The sequence below is a fragment of the Neolamprologus multifasciatus genome, chromosome 14 (genome assembly GCF_963576455.1).
Source record: "Neolamprologus multifasciatus chromosome 14, fNeoMul1.2, whole genome shotgun sequence".
Classification (NCBI taxonomy): Eukaryota; Metazoa; Chordata; class Actinopteri; order Cichliformes; family Cichlidae; genus Neolamprologus; species Neolamprologus multifasciatus.
In genome coordinates, this window is record NC_140452.1 from 16,092,122 (window position 1) to 16,108,984 (window position 16,863).

General features: G+C 40.4%; 2 protein-coding genes across 3 annotated transcripts in view; one reads left to right on the top strand and one right to left on the bottom strand.

Annotated features, from left to right (window-relative positions):
• gpr4 (G protein-coupled receptor 4) overlaps window positions 1-8,125 on the top strand; it is a 56,374-nt gene extending 48,249 nt beyond the window's left edge. For both annotated transcript variants that reach the window (XM_085130952.1, XM_085130951.1), the window contains exons 2-4: window positions 1,298-1,999; window positions 3,161-3,425; window positions 5,140-8,125. In XM_085130952.1, coding sequence (XP_084987078.1) covers window positions 1,865-1,999; window positions 3,161-3,425; window positions 5,140-5,855 — 1,116 coding nt within the window. In that variant the 5' untranslated portion in view covers window positions 1,298-1,864 and the 3' untranslated portion in view covers window positions 5,856-8,125. The remainder of the gene's footprint in view (window positions 1-1,297; window positions 2,000-3,160; window positions 3,426-5,139) is intronic.
• polr1g (RNA polymerase I subunit G) overlaps window positions 1-16,863 on the bottom strand; it is a 224,515-nt gene that overhangs the window by 58,185 nt on the left and 149,467 nt on the right. The window lies entirely within an intron of this gene.

Sequence of the window (16,863 nt, forward strand, 5' to 3'; positions counted from 1 at the left end):
TATATGACAGTAGCTGTCAGCAAAGTCCAAAATCATTGGTCACTAAACTGGCATCTCTGAGGCCTCTTTCTGGATTTGCAACCGGGAAGTAAGCTCACTTGTTCAGCATGTCTGCCAGTTGCAGTCTCCCCTAATTATGAAGTATGGCATAATTTTTCAACACTGCTACCTCAGTAATGTTGAGGGATTTTTCAGCTGAAGTTCTGCAGTCTGGTCTCTTTCAGTACTGACTAGTAGATTTCCATGAAATTTTCTGCGTGTTTCCCCAAGTAAGAGTTTTGCACCAAACACTGAATTTGCATCCTTTGGATCCTTTGGAGCAGTGTGGTTCATAATGTTCAAAAATATATTTGATTAAAAAATACATCAAAGTTATCCAATACGTGAAATATAGTAATTGAAGAGGTAATCAGCTTCTCGTCCTGCTCCTTCTGTCATTGTATGTGTTTGGGTGAAAATTCTGTCTCTCTCTGACTTTATGTTTGCACGTTATGCAAAAGCCTTGTGATTGTACGGTTTGTCAGCATGTGCTGTGTTATTGTGCTGGGTAGTAGAGATTCACTGTTTCACATGCTTTGTCTTTTCTTGCACACACTTTTCTGAATGTTTGGAGCAGCAAAATTCAATATATTAGTAGACAAGTGCTTGTTGTGTTATGTGACGGGTGTGTTCATTCCACGCAGTTTTCAGTGGTCTGTTTTCACCAGGAGAAGGATCCCATTCAGTTCAAATATCCAAACCAAATACCTGAAAATGCTTGTCGGAGTTTTCAGTTATTGCACATTAAAAATCTATGTAAAAGACAAATAGATGCAAGACAAGATAGAATAAATTGTCTTTTGACCAGTACAAGCTCTGGGGAATGTAAATTTCTGCAAAAAAAGTTAAATATTTTAAGTTTTAGTCACAGTTATTCCAAATTCATGCTTTCCCAAATTCCCCCAAATACCAAAACTGTCAGCAATATAGACATAAATTGTTCAAAAGATATGACAGTACTGTAAGATGTACCACAATTCCTTTAATTTTAAATATGTTTAGATTGTCTATTCTGTAAAATAGTCAGGTTGTCTATTCTTATTAATGTACAGAATTCCCCTGCTTGCTGCTACTACTGCACATTCACCTAATGTATATACTATATATAATGTTCTTGTTGGATAAATAGACCCCTATAAGTTTTTTTTAATATAGTTCTGTTTCAGTATTTATATTATTATGCAAAAACAAATTAAAAAAAACATTTTCTAATTACAAATTATCTTAACTTATTGCTCTCTCTTTCTCTTTCTTGTAGATTTTCAGGACTTGCGAATAAACAGGTCCAGTCCACCGAAGCTGTGTAAAGTCATTCCTGCCTCACCGTCAGCATCTCTGAGGGGTTTTGTGTGTCATCAGGACCTTGAGACACAACGGCACACACAAAGGGATGCTCAGGCTCATCGCTCTCACGGTAGACCTGGCAGACCTCTAATCTCTAAAAGATTGATGAGGTCTTTTCCAGGCTCAGGAACCCTGGCATGGCATTGATAAGGCAGCTTTCATTTCAGCACATTATATAGCTCACTCCTTCCCTTCTTCACCTCTTATACTGAAGGACAAAGGCCGGCCTGGAAGCGTGAAAGAGGATTATAACATGTCAAGTCAAGAGGACGGTGGTTTAAAGAATAGGAGATATGACATTCCCTGGAAATAACACGTATGTTTTCCTCCATTGCCTCGTGTGGGACTGCTGAGCAGGACGTCAGAGTCATCATGTCACTGTCAAACTGCTGGAGCTGGAACATAGTGAAACTACAGAAGGGAAAAACGCAAAGCTGAGAGTAGCTGAACACACTTCGCACACCTGCAGATAGTCTGATACATGACAATGTGCAACATCACCTTCTGTAATGTGGACAGTAAGGTGGACCAGTTCTTTCAGCCCACACTCTACATCATAGTCATTGTTCTTGGGCTGCCGACTAACTGCATGGCCCTGTGGGCCGCCTACATGCAGGTGAGTGACACATACCCACAGTTTTCCACCTCCAATGGCCTCAAATGTATCAGACAGTGGTTTCCAAATTGGGGTTAGAACCTGCCACTTTGGTTTCACGAGCCATTTTGGGAACAAATAGGTCTTATTTTCGGTCTTTTTGTCTTCCAAGGAAATCTCCCTGCTAATCTTTCTGTTTATTCCCAAAGTGCATAGTAAAAACAATCCAAGTGTTCATCCACTTTAGATGTCTGGCATACGTATAAGTCATTCAAATATCTTTTTTTTTTCTAGCCATAGTTCTTGGATTATGACAAATCCAGTAAGAAGAATCAGCACAAAATCAAACTCTGGTGGTTTCTGGGGTTCCCTTTGTAGAAATCCAGAAACATTCCTATTACTGCACTAAAAACAAAACAGTTCACAAAAAGCAACACAGCACTGAGCGTAACTAAGGGTAACACACAATTGTGGTTAATGACGCTTGTCAATTACGTCGCATGTTCAACGTTGCCTGCCAGATACGGTCAAAAGAGCCTTTGGGATATTTTCTCACACAGCATCAAACTTGTACTGCGTTTCCCACAGACTGTCAGTTTGCTTTGGCAGCAAGAGGAAGGATTGTTATTGACTTTTATTCATAAAGTTCAGCAACTCGTGTTTTTCATTAAAGTAAGCAGCATTTCATGTTACATTATTTGTCTTTCATGTCAGCATCAGGGCACATTTTTACAGTTCAGATGACCATAGGAGTGCTGGGTCAGGTGCATTATGGTCATTGTTGCTACCACGCTTTGCAGCATTAACCAGATCACCGGCTTCAATAATGATAGTACTCAAACTGAATACCAGTTATACCTAAATACTTTGTATATGCAGTAATTCAGTGTTCAGCCAAAAACATTTTCTAAGGCATGTGTGAGCCAGATGTTCATTGCACAACACTAAAGGTAACAAAGGGCTAATATTCAGACCAAACACAATCAGCCTTTCAAATTCTCCTGTGTTTTGACTTCCAGGAAACCAAATCATTTGCAGCTGAGGCAAATATGCATCGCACCTTGTTTACATTCTCTGATCTGTTGGAGAGATTGCATGCAAAGGATAGCTGACTCACCAATTTTAAGCAAACATGTTAGTCTTGTTCAGATTCGAATCTTCACCTTCTCCCCTTTGCACCAGGTACGCCAACGCAATGAGCTCGGCATCTACCTGATCAACCTGTCGGTGGCTGACCTCCTCTACATTGCCACTCTTCCTCTGTGGATCGACTATTTCCTGCATCACGATAACTGGATCCACGGTCAGGAGAGCTGCAAGCTATTTGGCTTCATCTTCTATACTAATATCTATGTCAGCATCGCGTTCCTGTGCTGCATATCACTGGACAGGTACCTGGCTGTGGCATACCCTCTGCGCTTTGTGAAAGTTCGACGAATCAAAACAGGTTTGTATGCAACATAAACTTGACCAAAGAAACTGAATCTAAAAAACATGTTGCACTAAAAATCTTGGACCTCTACACGCGTCAATCAAGTCATCTTCCCATTCACCTCTGGACCACTTCCAGCTGTTTTTAGATCACTCCAAGGATGCCTCTCTCATGTGTTTGTGACAATTAATTTGTCCCCATGATCCAAACTGGCTGTAGGCATGTATATATGAGTATGAATGGTTGTCGGATTTTCTGTCAGCCCTGCGGTAAACTGCTGAAATGTCCAGGGTGTGGTGTGCTTCTCGCCCTGTGAGAGTGGGGATAGACTAAATGGATGGATGGATGGATGGATGGATGGATGGCTCAGACTTACTGTAATGGCTTGTGGTGCTTGAGGGAGAACAGTCAGTGGTTCATACACTATACACACTAGGGATGCACCAATACCGATACCGGTATCGGCCTCGATACCACATTTTCTAAAGTACTCGTACTCGTTAAAAGTCCCCCGATACCGAGGACCGATACCATGGTCTGAGACCTGTCTATGTTTGAGCGGCATGTAAGGGGTTAATCACAGGCGCCGAGTGCCCGCCCCCAGGCCCCTAGTGCCCGCCCCCAGGCCCGGCTGCAGCTCAGAGCTGAGAGAAGGGCAGGCGAGACAAATCAGCCGTGTGGAACTATTTCAAAGTGAACGAAGACTCGAAAACAAAGCAAATTGTGCTCAGCGAAATTGTCCAGAGGAGGCTCTAAAGGTAGCGCATTTAACACAAGTAATTTAATCAAGCACCAAAAACACGACACGAGTACAAGGAGTTTACCCACGCTTATTTACCCATGCTTATTAGCACAGAGGAGCATAGCTGATGCTATAGCAGTGGGACGGAAAATAGTTGAACATTTTAAACATTCCGCCTTAGCCTACTCCCGCCTTGAGGACATTCAGGGACAGCTCAACCAGCCAATAAAGAGACTGCAGCAGGACGTGCAGACGCGCTGGAACAGCACGTATTACATGCTCCAGTCCGTCATTGAGCAAAAGCGAGGGCTGGGCGTGTCCGAGCATGAACTCCCTGACTATCTCACCGCTCACCAATGGGCTCTTATGGAGACGACTGTTGCCATCTTCGCCCCCTTTGAGGAACTAACTAAAAAAGTGAGCAGCCACGATGCACTAGCCTCTGATGTCATCCCAGCTGTGACTGTGCTAGTGAGACTTCTAAACAGAGAAACAGACAAACAAATTTAAAATTAAATTTTGTTTTTTTTATAATTATTTATTCTGTAATATGTTGCATACAACATGCTTTTCATTTTAAATAAATGTTCTTAATTCCAAACCAGTCCCTTGTTTTGTTTTGTTTTTTGTTAAATTATAGGACTAAAGCTGTTACCTGTAAATTTAAATCATGTTTTTATTAAGTACTCGGTATCGGTATTGGCGAGTACTGAAATGCAAGTACTCGTACTCGTACTCGTTTCCAAAAAAGTGGTATCGGTGCATCCCTAATACACACTGAGGTTTTATGCTTCCCTATAATTTATCTGTGTTACAAGAATTACATTCAAGAAATGGACAAGATCCAGCACATATTGCAATGCTCAAATTCAATAAATAAGGGAATTGGACATCCACAGAGTGACCAAAATGTACATGAGATATAGAAATGGAAGTTACCACGGTATTTAATGTTTGCTCTCTTTGTCTTTCCTCTGCTTCCTGCAGCTATCCTCGTCAGCACCATTGTGTGGATCATTGAGATTGTAGCAAACTCTGCTCCTCTCTTCCATGATGAGCTCTTCCAGGACCGGTTCAATCACACCTTCTGCTTTGAGAAATATCCAATGCAGGACTGGGTAGCAGGCATGAACCTCTACAGGTCATTTCTTGGCTTCCTTGCTCCGTGGACGGCAATGCTGGTCGCCTACCGAGGGATCCTTGCAGCAGTGCGTTGCAATGTCTCAACAGAGCGCCAGGAAAAGGCCAAAATTCAGCGGTTAGCTTTGAGTTTGATTCTCATTGTTTTGTTCTGCTTTGGACCATATCATGTCCTCCTCCTGGTGCGGAGTGTCATGTTTTTACAGAAGCCATGTGACTGCAGCTCAGAGGAAACCTTGTTTGCAGCATACCATGTATCGTTGGCATTGACCAGCCTGAACTGCGTAGCTGACCCTATTTTGTACTGTTTCGTTAACGAGGGAGCTAGGAATGATGTCGGCCGAGCCCTGTCGGCTTTACTGTCAGTGGCCTGCAACAGGCGGCCCTCTTCTTCGCCTTCACATGCTGACATTCTCAATGCTGGTTCAGTAACCATGGACACACCGCTGTCAACAAAGAAGCAGCCTTGTGTGTATGCTGATCCAGGCAAGACCAACAACTACAAGACGGAACTGGTGGCTCTGAAGGAGGAGTGTCTACAGATGACCATCCTCAGGAAATAACTTAACTAGTTGGAACAAGTAGTAGCAGGTCCAAACTGATCAGCTCAGTGAGAGGCCGGCAGCTCCTAACAGTTCCAGGGTCTCATTTCTGACGGCCTAACGGGCTGAAATCAGATGCAACCAGTGGCTGCGGATGCACAGGGTTAAGTCAGTAGGTGACATATCAAAAAGGCAGAATAAGGATGGGATAAATTAAATAACAAAACACAGGGTCTGTGGTCATGTGAACAGACACGTGGGAGGATGAAATGCTTACGCAGCAAAACACAAAATTGTTAGGTGAATGAAAGATGGTCAAACCACTGGTTAGATTCTCACCACTGGTGATGCAAAAAGTAAAGTATAGTCTGAGAGTGAAACCTGAGGACAGCTCATGCTGTCAATTTTGTCTGCTAACAAAAAACTTTGGACATTACATAAAAGATTCTTTCATTTCAAAAACCTGTTAACACATCAGGTTCATGTTTTGTATTTAGAGCTGCAGCTTAACAGCCTCCACACAGCTACAGTGCATGCAGATGTTAGCATGCTAATGTCCTATTCTGCCCTAGCAATCTGGCTATGATCATCATGAAGTATCATCATGATGATGTGAAGTGTCTGATCAGAAGAAACTTTGGGCTGCTGAGTCAGGGGATCTCAAGCATCTGCAGGATTCAGCCACAGCAGACTTTTGCATCGGCCAATCTGGCCAGCAAATTGTTTTTGTCTTCAGTCTGAACCAAAGTGCAAGACCCACAAGCTGACAAATCTGATGTCTGTGGGTGGTGTGGCTAATAAGGATTTTATCAACAAAATTTGATGACTTGGATTTTTGGACAATTTTTCCAGCGTGCCAGGAATCATTCACAAAGATACCGTTGAATATTTATGAGAAATCCTCAAACAGACCACGCTCTGCATGGCTGAGTGCTATTAGCGGTCAAAACTCAAATGCACTTAAGAATATATCCCCACTTTGGGATATATATAAGAAGCAGGATGGCGATTAAAAGGACAGAGGATTAATGGTCTCTTGAAAATGTCTTTATTATGGTGTTCAATTTTTAAAGGAATTTTTAAAAAGCCTTATGAAGTACCTCAGCTTGAAAACTGTGATGGCAAGAAGGCTTACAGTAGAGTTGTTGTATACCATGAGCCATGTTTTCTATTTTATTTTTTACAACACACAGCAAATAAACCTCCCTCCAGCGGGATATTAAAAAGAAATCTTAAAAGCCTTCAGATAAGTTTAAAAGTTTATTATTATTTTCCATTATTTTATGTTGTGGAGCTGAAGATCAGTGTCAACCTTCAGACAAATGTATGTGCATGCAATTAACAGTAGCTACTGGAATATGTGAGCATACATACTGCTAAATGAAAAATTTATTGCTTAAAAAATAATCAATGAATTCAAGCTGCACGCTTGGGCTAAAGAGTACACACAGTTGACCAACAGTGATAACGTTTACATTGCAGTTACAGACAGGCCTTCTGGCTTAAACTATCCAGACTAATCTAATTTATATGTAGTACAAACTTTCAGAAGAGTTTTTCCTCCATTTGCATGTGCACCACTGCACAGCACTCATAATTCATCCTCGGCTTCCCTAAAATGGAAAGAAAATGTGCATTCGGCCTTGATTGAAGTGACATACCTGGCTGCTAATAACCTTTGTTATATTAGTGAAACAGATTCATAGATTTTTTTATTTTATTTTGAAAGGCTTGATAAGGAAATCCTTCAGTAGCTATAACTATTAAACCACTTTCAGAAGAACCAGTAGCAGGTTAAGGCGGAATTTAAATAGGAAATTGACTGTTATTGATGATTTATTTAAAATTTAAATATTAAAAATATATATGCTTGATGCTGATTGTTTTAAATGTAAATATGACTGACAATTTCTTTAAAGAATTTTAATGATAAGCTTGGTCATATAAAGTAATTGCTACTGAAACCAGTGACACACAAGCCCCGTATTAGGATGGATGTTGGTTCAATCAAAAAAAGTTCACTTCAGTTGTCAGACTGATCTATAAATTTTATTTCAGTTTTAGGTGGAGTCTAATGTTTTTGTATTTTTAGATCCATGGCAATGACATTTCATAAGTGAATTTGTTTACATCATAGGATGCCCTGCTGGATGTTTAGAGACAAAGCAATGTGAATTTTCTGACGTGCGGTATTGCGGCTCAGATTATTCCAGTGCAATCAAATTATTTTATGGATTCAGGTATCGTGTTGCTGTTCCACATGCAGTATGGGACATATTTCGGAAAACATGTTTATGTTGTGCTGGCATGAAAGCATTGCTAAATTCAGTGGAATAATGTAAAGTATCTGGACAAGTTCAGCTTGTTAATGTTGCCCTAAGTGTTGTCCTATGTGCCACTGGTTTTAATGTATCTGTGTGTCAGTCCAAAGCAGGAGGTGCCAGGCTTCAAAATGTGTATTTGTTCAATAACAGTGTCAGTGAGAAATAAATTATGCATATAAAAAACTGCATCTTCCAGCGTGCATTTGTTTTGCACTTGCAAGCTAAAGCTGAAGCAGCTTTCTCGTGCTGGTGGCTTTTGAAATGGAAATTATTTAAGGGAAACAAATCTATGCTTATCAGCATATTCTAATGTTTTCTTTCTTCTCTTTCTCTTATTTCTTCTTTTTTTAATGTCTTTTTTTCCTCCTGTTTTATCACAAGAATTAAACTGTTGACAAAGTAAGTGGGTAAAAGGTAAAATTACTACTCAAAAACTAAATACCCAGTTGAGACACTACAACCTCTCACTTCACTTTTCTTTTAACACTATTTACTGTAGACAAACCTACACAGAAGGATTGATGTCATGAGATACAAATAAAGTGTATAGTCTGACTATTGTATTTAATTTAGAAAGACTTCACACAACTGCTCCTGCTGTGCTCTGTGAATTGCTCAGGTGCTGGAAAAGAGAGTCAAACCTCAGTTTCAGGAGGAACAATGTGTTTTTGTCCAGCGAACACACAACTCTTTAAGTCTTTGAGGATACCTGAGGGTCTGTTAGAGTCACTCTACATCAGTGGTCCCCAACCCCCGGGCCTCGGACCAGTACCGGTCCGCGAGAGTTGAGGCTCAGGTGTGAAATGTATAGTTTTCAGGGTTTTTATCGGTTTTCACCGTTGTTTTGTTATTGTTTTTATCGTTTACTCGGTTTTCCTTGGTCTTTTCACGTGTGTTATGAATAAATTTTCTTTTTTTCGGTGCCGGTACTAGTTTTATTTTGTTGTCCATGAAAATATTGTCGGGCATAAACCGGTCCGTGGCGCAAAAAAGGTTGGGGACCGCTGCTCTACATGACTCAGGGTGATAGCTGTACATGTGTAACAGTAACAGTGGGATAAACATATCTGCATTTATAAATGGCATAAAAAGGAGGAGTAATGATATATAAATAAATAGTTCCAAATACCTTACTAATGCTTAATAGTGTGAAATTGTTATAAAGTCCTACTGAACCCTCAAAATAAACATGAAGTTCTGGCAAGTCATTCCTGTGTGTTTAAGGGACTTGGGGGAATAAGGGAATGAGATTTCGACCATAACTTGGCAGCGTTAAAGGAGACAGCTCTACCCAGCAGACCTTTAAAAAATTCAGGTCAAATTTATTTGCAGAGATAAGCAAAACGTCTGCAGTACACAGAACCCTGCAAATGCAGGTAACAGATCACAGACCAGCGGACAGAGCAAGTCTGGGATCCTGCCAACACAAAGTCACCTTCTTCACTCTTCACATTGTCTTGTTCCAGCCTTCCTGTAAAGCTAATGAACAACATCAAGGTCATGCTGTACAACCTGCATGTGTGTGTGTGTGTGTGTGTGTGTGTGTGTGTGTGTGTGTGTCTGCATGTATTTCAATGAGTGTCCTGCGTGTGCTTGCTTTTTTTAAATTTCTGACACCGTGAGATGCGTCCTTCCTACGGTGATGCTTTAGATGCAGCCTGTCCTCATAGGGATGGACACATTCATAATGTCCTATACAAAACAGGCCAGTCTAAACAAGGAAGTATGAAAAGTGGGGGAAAAAGGCAGATGTATTTGTGTGACATACAAAATGCTCATACATATATCTATCTATCTATCTATCTATGCATGCTTCCGTGTGTGTGTGTGTGTTTACTTTTCATTGGTGTTTTACAGCATTAAGCAAAAGGAAACCGAGCGGTCGCACATGCCTTTATGTTCTTAAGAGGAGAGAAAGGACAGACTCTCTCTCTGAGGGAACATTGTCTCTTGTCCTCTATGCGTCACTAAGTTCCTCTACTAAAGATTTATATATAGAAGCTCACCAGAAGTCACGCTGTCATTACCAGCAGCTCACCTGATGATGAGAGTGATTTATTATCCGATAAGAAACTCCGCTGGGACATAAAGAACAGTTGTGCAGGCTTTTTGCATTCAATATTTATATCTATTTCTATAGGCAGATAATATGTAAAAGAGCATCAAAACAGCTGGAGAGATAAAACTTTTTGTTAAACAAACAATTCTGTGGAAGTTTTAGGCACACAAGGACAGGATGAGCAGTATAACACAACATTAAGATATTCTCTTTTAAGCTGATATAGATATTGATATATATTAATATAGAGCAATTCTGAGTAACAACTTTGCAGCAGATGGGCTACAGCAGCAGAACCTCTGACCAAGTGAGGCTGGAGTTCAACTGTAAAAACATTACCTGATCTCAAGAGTCTCGATTTCTGGTGTGGCATTCAGATGGAAGGGTTGGAATTTGGCATGGATAACATGAAAGCATGAATCCATTCTACCTTTTAGTGACAGTTCAGGCTGGTGGGGGTGATGTCATGATGTGGGGGATACAATCTTGGCACACTTTTTGCCCTCTTAGTACCATTTGAACATTGCTTAAACTCCAGAGACTACCCAAGTATTGTTGCTGACCATGTCCATCCAGCCATCTTCTCACACACCACGTCACAAAGCTCAAATCATGTCAAACTGGTTTCTTCAACATTTAAGCGAAGTCGTAGCAATAAGTTCATTGTACTCAAACAGCCTTCACATTCACTAGATCTCAGTCCAGCAGCGCACCTTTAGGATATGTTGAAATGATTTGCATCATGGATGTGCAGCCAACACATCTGCAGCACCTGTGTGATGATATCATGTCAATACAGACCAAAATGTATCCAGTGTCTAATCAAATCTAAGGACTAAGGTAGTGCTGAAAGCAAAGGGGCTCCAACCCCAAACTAGCAAGCTGTAACTAAAAGTGTCTGGCAGGTGTATATTGCCTCTTGAAGCTTACTATAGATATTGAGTTTTTAAATTATTTATTTATTGTTTTATATTATTGAAAAAAGTTTTTCCAGCTTCAGTAGTTCACAGGATTAAACAGATATATCCACAGATACCCAAAAGACAGCAAACTTGTAGTCTTCTGTTCTTTAGCATGTAACAACACTTAAAAAAAATTCCTCAAAACAAATGGGAGTGAATGTGACATATTCAAACTTTACATGGTAAAACAATAATAAAGGTTAGTGCAGCAGAGGGTCAGTGCAATAGATCCTGTCTATAATAAAAGGTAAAATCATAACACTCACAAAAAAGTATGCATTTAGGTACCTTGACCTTAAGCAATAATAAAATTGTGCTGCACACATATAATCCTCTTATAACTGTATCTAATGTGACCCAGCATCCTTTTAAGATCCATGTTATAATCTCATTAACCCATTCAGTTGTATTCTACGGAGCCCCTCTGATGACATGGTCCAAAAAATAAATAAATTGTGGCCACAAAATACTACTTCTTGGGCACGAAATGGGTATAACGTGCCCACGAAATACTATTTCGAGGCCACGAAATAAGTATAATGTGCGCACGAAATGCTAATTTGTGGGCACGAATTGGGTATAACGTGGCAACGAATTACGCATTTGTGGCAACTAAATAGATAACGTGCGCACATCATATTGATACAATTCCTGGACAGCTGCGTAGAGACATAAGCATAAGTGTAGGCTAAACCTATACACCATGGCCAGAGACAGTATGATTTTTAGTGAGTTTTATTTTTGTCATGGTCTGCGTGGCAGACCGTGGGTGTGTGGGGAAGGAGGACTCAAAATGCCGAACTCTGTGCGATTAATGCATTGCGTTTATTTACAGTGAAGTAAACAATACTTCCCGTGCCGTGTCTCCTTCTCAGTGCTCGTGCTCCGTGTCTCCGCTCCCGTGAAAGTTGTGCTCCCTGCTCTCCCGTTCCCGCACTCCTGCTGGAAAATCCACAGAGGAAGCCGTTAACACACAACTACAAAGCGACAGACTCGCACTTACTGATTTTGCTGGGAACACTGACGGGTAGTCACTCAACGATCCAGCGTCGAGGAGCTCTCAGCCACACTGCTTTGTAGTTCCCCCGACGAGGCTTGATCGGCGCCAGGTGTGTGTGAGGATCCTTGGGTGTGACCGGTCAGCTGGCAGGGCCACACCCACCCACGCGCGCGCACACACACACACACACACACACACACACACACACTTGCCAATACACAAACATGGAACGCAGGAACAGCAGCAGTGCTGAACACACACACATAATATAATAAGTCCACAACTGTTCAGGGACTCTAGGTCACTCAGACTCAGATCCCTGACAATTTTAGGCTGGGAATGAGCTACAAATGCATTTTGAAAAGCCTGGCACTGCAAGGAACCATTATTACGGAGAAACATTTAAACAGGATATTGAGAGCCCAGTTGCTTTGCAGACGTAAGTACGACCCGGACGCTGGGATAGATTTTATTGTCAGCCAACTGCAAGGGCCTGGGAAGGATCACGGTTATTGGTCAAGTGTTTCGTGCCCACAAATTAGCATTTCGTGCGCACGTTATACCTATTTCGTGCCCACGAAGTAGTATTTTGTGGCCACAATTTATTTATTTTTTGGACCATGTCATCAGAGGGGCTCCGTAGTATTCCATCCTGGCAGGGGACAAACAGCCTGGACAAATATACAGAACAGTTAAAAAAAAAAAAAAAAAAAAAAAAAAACAGCTAAAACTCCCACTGCACATAGATGCTGACCATGTATTGTGAGTCTCATACAATGACCCCAATTTCAGACTGACAAAAAATGTATTTTTCAAAGGTTATTGCATGTTTGGTGATGCATTCAGGGTCTCGTGGGCTTATGAAAATACATTTATCTATAAAAGACCATGTTAACCTTCAGTACTTATACTTACATTTTTAAATAAAGACGCCCGTGCCTGTGATCACATGATCATCCTCGTCTTATTGTTGTAGGTATTTATGTATTTACTTATGTTTGTGTTCTGTCTACACTGTAGCCACTGATGTTTGTAATTTTCATATTTTCTGCTGCTTTGCTGAAGCAAAGACTACCGAACTGCTTTGCATTTAAAAATATAATATACTGTAACATTTTACATGATGCTTTAGTTTACTTTCATTTTTTTAGCATGCAAAATTGATATTGTTAAAATGGATATAAAAAAGGGATCTATGCCAAATGCACTCATTTAATAAAAAAAAATCACAAATTTGTGAGGCTTGCAGTGTGAATGGCATTTCCAATTTTATCCATAGCGCATAACAGTGTATATTGGCACACATATTGGTTATCTAATTTGAATAAGGTGAGGCCATCTAGACTCTTAAAAGTTATCCCCCAGCCCCTCAATAACCGAGACTATATTTATTCAAATAATCCAAAGCCTTATTATTCATATCCAGAACTGTTTCTCATTCGAAACACAAATTCATGGAGAGTGAATCACGCACAGCCTTTAGCTTTGGGATTTGGATTCATGGTAAGTTGAAAGAGGTCAGAGAGAGAATTGCAAATGACCATCCATAATTCATGTGCTCCCAGACCTGGTTGTTCGTCTCAACTTTTAAGGTCAAGACATTTCCATGAATGTGGGAATCTACAGACAAGTTCCATAAATAGGCTACATTAACATTTGTGTTTGTGTGTTTATTTAGAAATTAGCTAGCTGAGCTAAGACCCTTTTCCAGTAGAATTTAAAGGTTTTATTATAAATTCTTTTTGTAGTAACAGCTGTGGCTCTATATTGTGTTGAAGACGTGCCAACTAAAGTTTTGTGTAATAATACTTTATTCCACAATGAATCAATGTAGTGTCTTGTCTGCTCAGAGTCAAACAGCAGAGGATATTATGCCAATGGAGAGGATGAGGAAGCACCAATGCCAATGTGAAATAAAAGGATTTCTAGTGGGACAGCTAACAGTGGCTGAAGCGCCTGGAAAGCCACTATGTTCATGAGCAGCACTAACTTCCAAAACAAGTAAAAACATGCTCATTTGCAAAGAAAAGAAATTTAAAAAACACAGGGGCAAAGCCTCAGTCACAGTCCTAGAGAGTGGTTGTGTGACGGTACTGTTTATAAGGTTGGGGAAAGCTGCAGTCAGCTGAGACTGAAGAAGTCACTTGGATGAGTGATGAAACGTTTCTCCCACTGAAAGCGTTACGTCCAGAGGAACAGAATCAGCTTTTTGGAACTTCCTTACCTGGATGATTGAGCATGCATCAAAACAGTTAGCTTGTAATGTTATATTGTTGCTTAGCCCTCTTTGGTCAGATGTCCAGACATGGGAGGGTCGCATGTCTGATCTGCTAACAATAACTAATTAGGGAGGAAGAGGATGAGATGGAGATGAGAAGGCAAGAGTAGTGCAGCGGGAGGCAGATGAAGGAGATGAGAAATAGAGATGAAGATGAAAATATAAATGTAAAAATGTTAAATTGTTAAATATTGTGTGAAACAGATACTGATGATTTTAAAAAGTCAAGTAACTTATAATTGTTATACTGATATACTATTTATCTGATTCCTGTATCGCTAATTGTTTTTGTTTGTTTTTTGTACTCTTCTATCTGAAACAACAGAAAAGTGATGTAAAAACCTGTTCTTGATGATGAATATTGTCATTGTGAGGGCAAAAAAGTAGTGATAATTGAAGATAAAGTATCTGAATTTCAGGAGTGGGACCACAACTCCAAACACGCTCTTTCCGGTTCTCATCTGTATATGTTCTGCCAGTTCTACAAGCTGTTCGTTCTCATTTACATGCCCCACCCTTCCTCCCCTTTTCAGTTCTTTACCTTCTTTACTTCTATTTAGTACATGATGATCTGCCAGGCTGGGGAGCCACTGCCAGTCCCCTTCAAGGCCTTCCCCAACCCGCAGCTCAATTTATGTCCGAGCCATTCACCTTTATCTACTAAATGCTGTCAAACCTCAAATGAGGACGTGGGCCTAGCTAGTGAATTTCTATGTAAAGCATGTATGAGTGATTGGACATGATCACTACGTCCAATATGGTCTTAAGAAATGTGCACATGGTGTCACGTGCAAATCTGCGTGACCGGGGCTTTAGCAAATGGTTTCACAGTGACCGTCAGCAACCTCCAGTAACCGCTCACAATCAGTTGAGGAATACGCTAAAAACTGGTCTCTAGAAATGAGTGATGATGCTGAGTGTGATGTTGAACTCATAACATGTTAGTTGCTTTTTCATACCACAAGGCTCACAAGCTACAACTACAACTTTCAGCTAAAATCCTGCCCCTCTTGGTTAAAGTTTAGCAGCTTATAGATTCTCCATCCTGTTACAGTTACCCTCTTAAGTCTTTATTGTGAGCAACTTTTTTCTCAGTCAGCCTGTTTTACTGTATTTTAATGATTTCTTAAGTCTCAGCTGTAAAACACAGTTGTTTTTAAGGAAAGACTAAAGCAAATGAACCAAAACAAAACCCAGGAAACAGCTGGCGCCCTCCACGGCTCACTGACCACGTACCAAAAAAAGCAAGACCCCTCAGTAGATGTAGATTAGCTACTGGCTGCCTTTTTAATCAATGTGGGCAAGATTTTAGATTTGAGTTAGAAAAACAAACACAATTGTTTGGCTGCCAGACTGCCAGATTTGTATCCATAAGTCGGGACAAAATAATTTATTAAGCCAGTATTCGTGTGTTAACAACAGCTGTTATTTTTAGGATGCATTAGTTTTGCATTTAATGCGGTCCATTAGAGCAACATCACAAACAAGCAAGGACCAAAGAGCAAATATCTGCAGCATCAGACAATAGAAGCACCAGAACAGTCCTGTCCTGTATCTGTAGAAAAGGCAGCGCTATATTTAATGAGACACTTTAGCAGCTTTAGTCTAAAGCCTTGATAGATTCAGTGATTTATAGTTTGCCCTCTGAGTACTGAGCAGAGTCCCAATTCTAAAGAATCATACGCGGTGGCATCAGTTCTCTGGGTGCTATTGTTTTTACAGGGACTGAAAATGACCCAACCAATAAAATTATCTTGCATAAATAGGCTGTTGATTTTCTTTACTCATTTCAGATATTACCAGCAAAATAGTTGCATGTTTAATCATCTGGGAATTACCCAGATTTATTTATTTATTTAGACAGAGATCTTTACACCCCCAATGTTCAGCACAAAGTTACGCCCATGGCAAATTGTAATCGTAAAGTTAAGGTTAGGGTTTGAAAATACCATTTTCTGACTGGACTGAGGACCCAGGACTTCAAAAGCATCTTTGTCTGTTTGAGATCCTGCCACTACACAGATTACATACACCCTTGTGCATGCTTACGTGTCTGGGCAGTTTATTGTGAACGATGTGTCATTTGATAAGGAAAGAGGGAATGGGAAATGAAACAATGGCTGCTTGTGCTTCAGCTTCATGGAGTCATAATGCTCATAACTCTGACTAACATGGGGCATTGAAGCTCAATCATCATCTAGTCCACCGCCTCACCCTAACTTCAGTGCAAAGTTACACAATCTGGGCCAGAAACATGATGCACAGCACATATGCTGTTTGAATCATAAGATGGAAAGTTTTTTCTGTTTCTGTATACACATACATATACATATACATTAGGGGTGCAACGATACTCTTATCGATATTGAACCGTTCAATACAGTACTTTTGGTTCGGTATACATAT